Here is a 6,938-nt window from a genome sequence, read left to right on the forward strand (position 1 = left end):
AGCAGCAATCAGCCAATCCCAGCAGGGGGAGCTGGCTATAAAGGCACACTGTATCTGCCACAGATATATATATCTGCGCTCCCTGTTTTTTTTTTTTTTTTTTGGGAATTGAGAGCATGTCCCGCCCCTTCGGCACCTCTCTTCCGGTTCTGCGTTTCTGCTCGCCTTGGAGTGAACCGCGTTTCGGCTCGGCTTTTTTTTTTTGTTCTGAGTGAACAGCTGCAGAGGCTGAGCTAACACTAATTTGCGGTGAGTGAGCTCTTCCCTCTTTTCTGCGCGACCATGTCGCTGGCAGCAGCAGTAATCAGTTGTTGTGTGTGTGTGTGTGTGTGTGTGTGTGTGTGTGTGTGTGTGTGTGTGTGTGTGTGTGTGTGTGTGTGCGCGTGTGTGTGTGTGTGTGTGGGGGGGGGGGGGGGGGGGGGGGGCTGTAGGTGAAAACCCGCGTGACGACGCCCCCACGTCAACCGCCTCTCGATTTCGCGTGGTCACGCCAGCCGCTCCAAAGTTTTAAGTGCGCTACTATCACAGACTTTATGGCAAGCGCAGAGAAACAAGTGGGAACTTCGGTGAAATGTATCCAAATGCAATAAAAAGTGGTGTGTCTGATAGAGCAGGCGTAGATCTACCATTCTGTGTTGATTGTGAGCCACTAGGTCACCTGACCTGACAGCTATTGAGCGATAATGCTCATATTTACATTATGAATTAAAAAAAAATCATTAAAAATATTAAATGTATCCAAATGCAATAAAAAAAAAGTGGTGTGTCTGATAGAACAGGCTTAGATCTACCATTCTGTGTTGATTTTGAGCCAGTAGGTCATGTGACCTGACAGCTATTGAGCGATGATGCTATTGTTTACTTTATAAAATATATTAAAAATTCATGAAAAATATGCTCTGCTCAAGACAAGACAAATACAAGAAGACGAAAATATGGACAAGCCGGCCCGCGAAGAGACACACCACTTTTTATTGCATTTGGATACATTTAATATTTTTTATGAATTTTTAATATATTTTATAATCTAAATATGAGCATTATCGCTCAATAGCTGTCAGGTCAGGTGACTTAGTGGCTCAAAATCAACACAGAATGGTAGATCGAAGCCTGCTCTATCAGAAACACCAGCTTTTATTGCATTTGGATACATTACATATTTTTTTATGAATTTTTAATGTGTCTTTTATGTAAATATGAGCATTATAGCTCAATAACTCTCCGGTCACGTGGCCGAGCGGCTCAAACTCAACACAGAATGGTAGACCTAAGCCAGCTCTATCAGACACACCACTTTTCCCCACTTGCTTGTGTGCGCTTGCCATGAAGTCTGTAATAGTAGCGCACTTAAAATTTTGGAGTGGCTGGCGTGACCAAGCGAAATCGAGACGGCTGACGTGACCGCTGTCTTTTGGGTGGAAAGACGGATGCTGTTGGCGTGGTATGTGGACAACACGGCTTTCATGGCCTCCCTTTAGCACAAACTTTATTAACCAGATCCCCATTCCGCATGCTAGGGCTCTGCCGCTGCTTTATCCGTGAATGACTGCCTTTGTGGTGACAGTGCGGCCACAACGATAATTGCTGCTCCGGATTGTGTGCTCCTTGGTGTCGGCTGAACCGCTGCATGGTCTCCTCCAGCTGTCCTGGTTCACAACCTGCACGCGGCCAGCAGTGAAGGCTGTCACTGCTGAGCTCCTCAGACTCGATTATCAGGCGGCGTTCCACCCCAAATTACTTTTACGATGAGAATGAATTAGGGTTATCCACCTATTAATTTCCCCCTCCCTTATTTAGGGGGTCTTATTTACATTGTGTGTTTGATTTGTTTGTGGTTGCACCATCACAGTTACTGTTTCTTTCTTTTCTTATTTGGGTTGCTGTTTGTGAATTTGATTTTTCATGTGCTGGCTTTTTCTTTTGGTTCTCTTTTGGCTGTCTTCTTAAGTTTTCCCTTGTTGTAAGGGGGCATACTCCCTCCCTTCTGTTTGATTAAAAGAATTAAGTATTGTTTATATTAATTTCAGGTGGGGGCAGTTTACAGTTCATTGCATTTATTTATTATACTTGTGTTGTGACTGCCCACCATCTATGTTCCATTGATTTATGATTATTGATTCTTTTGGATTATTGTTTGGTGTGGGTGTCATATTTGGGAGCCCTTCTTTTTAATAACTCCTTTCCCTTCTCCTCCCTTTCAGAGGCTGAGCGGTGGTGGTACAGGTGTCCCCGGGTGGCGGTGTCTCCTTCCCATGTGACGTGTGTGCACCCCATGGCTTGAGTGTGTCCATCTTTATTTTGGTGTGAGAGTGTTCACGTGTGTCTGGGGTGATCCCTTCGAGGCCCTCTTCTCCCCTCCTACACTGTGCCCCCAACGGTAAGCCAGCCTCTGTTTGGGCTCCCCCCTCTTTCCCTCCATTTTTAGGGTGTGAGTGAGATTTAAAGTATTGAATAAAAAGATAATTTTTTTGAACGGAACCACGTCTCCTGCTGCCTTTAATTCCGGACCTGGGTGCCGTAAGGGGCAACTCATGATACACACATTTCCCTGGGTGTAACTCCCAGGGTGGCGTTGTCTGGCTCCTGGGTGTATAAGCTTCCACATAGCCGTGGTTAAAACACTATACACCAGTATACTATCTCCCTCCCCGTTGCCACACTATCATGGCAAACTTTTTGTTCCACAGTTTTGTTGACTTTCATGGTTTTTTAAAAGTATTTGGAATGCACCACATGGGTGGAGCTAAATCAGTCCTCTGTCTTCCTTTAACTTCTGCCAGTTCCAAAAAAGAACGCTGTACTCTTGGTCAGTATGTATAAACCCTGTGAAAATGAGACAACACTTGAACAGACTTTTGGATACTGGAGGAAGCTGCAAGTGTTTTGCTTGTCAAGGACATTTGAATTCTTTGAAGATCCCTCTTCAATAAAAAAACGTCTGAGAAAAGTTCTGTATAGTTTAAATTACTTGTGTTTTTCCATTTTCTCATTAAAAATAGAAAAAAATCAGTCATGTCTGCAGGAAAGCAGACTTCTTTTGAAGGGACTATTATCCAAAACTTCAATTTCTTCTTGGAACACACCGAAGAACACAAGGTCATGCTCCAGCATCTTCCTGGCATCCTCCGACCAGAATTTGAAAGGTAAAGTAAACAGACAGATCCTGTGTACACACACACAAACCAAATTTCAATATATTCAAGGGCTTTTTTTCCATTTTCGCTTTCTTGTTTTCCAACAAAAAAGCACACTGAATCGATTATCATCTATGCAGAATCAAGCGTCTTATATTAGATACATGGTACATTTTTAATTGGAAAGCGACATCTGACAGCTACAAAAAAAGTGACTTGATAGATGGTCTGGAAATTTAAAAATGTTTTGGCAAACAGAATTCTTGCATGATTCCATGTGTGTTTTGCAGATTTAACTCTAAATACCCCAGATATGTTTGCTAAATTAGACAGCACCAGTCAAAAAGTTATATAATCTGTACACAGCAATGCTAAACAACGGTTGATGCTCATGTGGCTAAATCTGCACATCTGCTTTTACATTTTTTCCCTGCTGATGCAGAATTGGAGCAGGCAAAAGCAGCCTGGATGTTCTCGGTGTTGGAAGTGGGGCAGGTAAGTAATAAAGTTACAAACCAAGTGCAAAACTGTATCTTTCATGTGTCAGTGTTCACTGACAAAAACAACACTGAAGGAAATTGTTCCATCAGACACCATTAGACTTATAAATATATTTCATCACACTCCTTTGAAAGAAGCACACCCTACACAGAGACTGGTTTCCAAAATTTGTTATTCATTCCAGGTGACATGGATGCAGAGATGTTATCTTTGCTCCAGTCTGTTTTTCCTGCTGTGCCCATCACAGCTGATATTGTCGACGGGAGCATTCAGCTCACAGACAGCTTCAAAGGTAATGATGATTTCCCCTCTCAAAAATCAGACAGAAAGGAAATGATAGTCGTAACATTCCTGTTCATGCAACCGTCATCAATATGAAATATTTCTGGTCATTGCATTTTGAGGTCGTGACACAAAGTTTTATGCCCATAAGGACTTGTGGGGTATTTTTGGATCTGTATGCTCTTCATGGATTGTTACAGCTTTGTATGTGATTTTATTCTGCTTTACTTTAGCAACACAAACTTAAACTAAATGTCTTCAACTGCTGTAAATCAAACTGACCAGATAATCAGTTTTATCATTCTTTCTTTGTCCACTTTCAAGCTTTGGTAGCAAATACGGCCAACCTCCAGAAGATCTCATTTGCTTGGCACATCATGAACAGTGAGGACTACGAGAAGCAAGTGAAAGCACAAGAAGACATGAAGAAGTTTGACTTCATACACATGATTCATGTATTGTGATCTCTAACTAATTTGAAGAAAAATGTTGGTTAAATGTCTGTTCTCCTCTTTATGACCTTTGTAGCTGTACAAATTGTGTTACATGTATATAAAGAAGCCACTGAATGAGCAGTGACATTAATTGCCATTAACGCTGAAGCCTGATGGAAGGTCAGCAGTAACTAAATGGACAGGTTTAGAAATCTGGTAGACAATAACCAGAACACGATGACTGAAACACCAGATATTTTTTGTTGTCATTGTTGTTGGGACCTCCGTCACTTTGTCTGAGAAAGTACGGTGCGAGGTGGAAGGACCCACGCTCAGGCAGCCAGGCGGAGTTCAAAAGGTATTTTATTGCCACGAACACAGGATACCGGAACACAAGGCAAGCAGAGCTGAGGGGCAGGCAGGGACACGGAAGCACGCAGACAGACCCACAAGGAGCCGACAAAACACACCAGGAGAGCAGGGTTTATAAAGAGGGCAGGACAGGTGCAGCACATTAGGGAGTTAACAAGACAGGAGACCAGACAGGAGAACATGAGGGCAGGCAAACACAAAACAGGACCCGAGCGCCCCCACATGGCCGCAGGGGCACAGGGCGTGATAAAACATTTTATTTGATTTGCTTAGTTTCAGAAAAGATGTTTTCAGCTATGCTGTCTCCAACAGGTGCTCTACTATGTGGAAAACCTCAATGAGGCACTCAAGTTCCACCACAGCCTTCTGAAACGTAATGGCAGGCTTCTGATCATCGTAAATGCTGGTAAGCAAACTTTCATTTTTTTATCTTAATTAATTTCAATCGTTCAATTTCCAAATACTGTCATATACTGTAAACCGAGTATTGTTGAGTTCAACCTCTTTTCAAAACATTCTTCAGCAGTAAAGTTTAGATAATTTAGATTTTGTTCTCTTTGATAAACTTGGCTTTAGGGGGATCCATCCATCCATCCACTGTTTGAATGTCTTCAGTACAAAAAAAAAAACTTGCTTGTCTCTGTTTCAAATTTTACAAGAAGTCCCACATGTGTTTATGCTTGGTGTGTTATGAATGAATGTTGATGTCTTTTGAGTGACAAATATACATTTCTGATTTAGCAACAGAAGGGACTACAGTCTGATTATTATTCAGTATCGGCATATGCTAAAGGTGTTGTGGCTACTCGGGGGCTACTGAGCTGTTTGGCGGAGGTCCGTGCTCTCCGAGTGCTTTTTAGTTTCCAGATGTTTTGCATAATCATTTATTTTCTTACTATGCAGCCACTTCTGACTGGGTTCCCCTGTGGAAGGCTTACATGAAGGAGCTTCGTGCTGGTACTGACATAGACAAACCAAAAATGACCTCTGGAGAGGTCATTGCTTGTCTGAAGAGCCAGGGCCTGAAGTATGACGAGTATGTTATCCCAATCTCATTCGACATCACTGAGTGCTTCAATCCAGGCAGCACCACTGGAGAACGTCTGCTCAGTTTTATGACATCCAGGCCACACTTCAGCCAGTCCTTCACACCGGACATCAGAGCGGGCATCCTGGATCTTCTCAGAAACAAGTGCAGCACGATGAAAGACGGCAGGGTTTTCTTTAACAGCACCTCCAGCTGCATCATTGTTCATGCTTAAGTTTGACAAATGAAAAATCACCATTGAGTCTCTTTATTTTTTTTTTTTTTTTTTTTTCCCCTTGTCCTGTTCGGCAGCTGAGGCATGCAATATTGTATGATTGGAGCCTTGTACTGTCCGAACAGATTTTACTGTTAGCAGCAGGAGGAGATTGAATCTCCTCCTGCTGCTGCCTTTATTTGAAACTGGCATCTGGCATGGCTGCCAGACAGGACCGGGACGGAAACGCTCAGAGAGCAAGAGAGAGAGAAAAAGAGAAAGATAAAGAGAGGGGGAACAGGAAGGGGGGGGGGGGGGGGATAGCATATATTCATGTGTATATATATATATATACACATACATATATATACATTACCAATACGACATATCACATGTGACGGAGAAAAATCCATAACCACAGCACTTATAACTAACAGAGAAACTGACTAAAAATCGATAGCTAACACCAGGACTGACATAACCCGAACAGATTATTATTATTAGTTTTTTTTTTTTTTTTTTGTAAAGTTAAACACTACACAATCAGCTACTACTACTACTACAAGGGTATGACAAAGGGCATCTTATTCTCTTCCTCTCCCCCCCCCCCCCCCCCCCCCCCCCCCCCCCCTGCAACAGATCACTATTAGTCGAACCCACCACAGGAAAACAATTTAACTAATTCCACAAGTAGAATGTGAAGAGTGATTAAAGATCAAAGATCAGCGTGATCATGCAAATGTAATAGTGATAGTGCCAGTGTTCATGCATATATGACCTCTGACCCCTACGAAGGCCAGAAGCAGGCTAGAGGGGCCCTCAAAGCCCATATAACCGGCGGCCATCCCAGAGCCCAGATCCGATCCCCTCCCCCAGGCAGACGCCCATGCTCCGGTCCAGAAAAGGGCAGAGGAACACCCCGGCCGGGAGCCACGGCGGCCCCGGGCCCCAGGGAGCCACGGCCGACAGGAGCC

The 6,938-nt window shown here is 43.3% G+C and overlaps 1 protein-coding gene across 1 annotated transcript; it reads left to right on the forward strand.

Moving 5' to 3' along the window:
* Positions 1 to 205: 205 nt before the first annotated feature.
* LOC115403496 (histamine N-methyltransferase A-like) lies at positions 206 to 6,085 on the forward strand. The gene is made up of 8 exons (XM_030112397.1): positions 206 to 249; positions 2,202 to 2,377; positions 3,000 to 3,143; positions 3,577 to 3,629; positions 3,820 to 3,927; positions 4,242 to 4,372; positions 5,036 to 5,129; positions 5,627 to 6,085. The coding sequence occupies exons 3-8, from the start codon at positions 3,013 to 3,015 to the stop codon at positions 5,983 to 5,985; spliced, it is 876 nt and encodes a 291-aa protein (XP_029968257.1). The 5' UTR covers positions 206 to 249; positions 2,202 to 2,377; positions 3,000 to 3,012; the 3' UTR covers positions 5,986 to 6,085.
* Positions 6,086 to 6,938: the final 853 nt, after the last annotated feature.

Source organism: Salarias fasciatus, chromosome 16, assembly GCF_902148845.1.
Source record: "Salarias fasciatus chromosome 16, fSalaFa1.1, whole genome shotgun sequence".
NCBI classification, from domain to species: Eukaryota; Metazoa; Chordata; class Actinopteri; order Blenniiformes; family Blenniidae; genus Salarias; species Salarias fasciatus.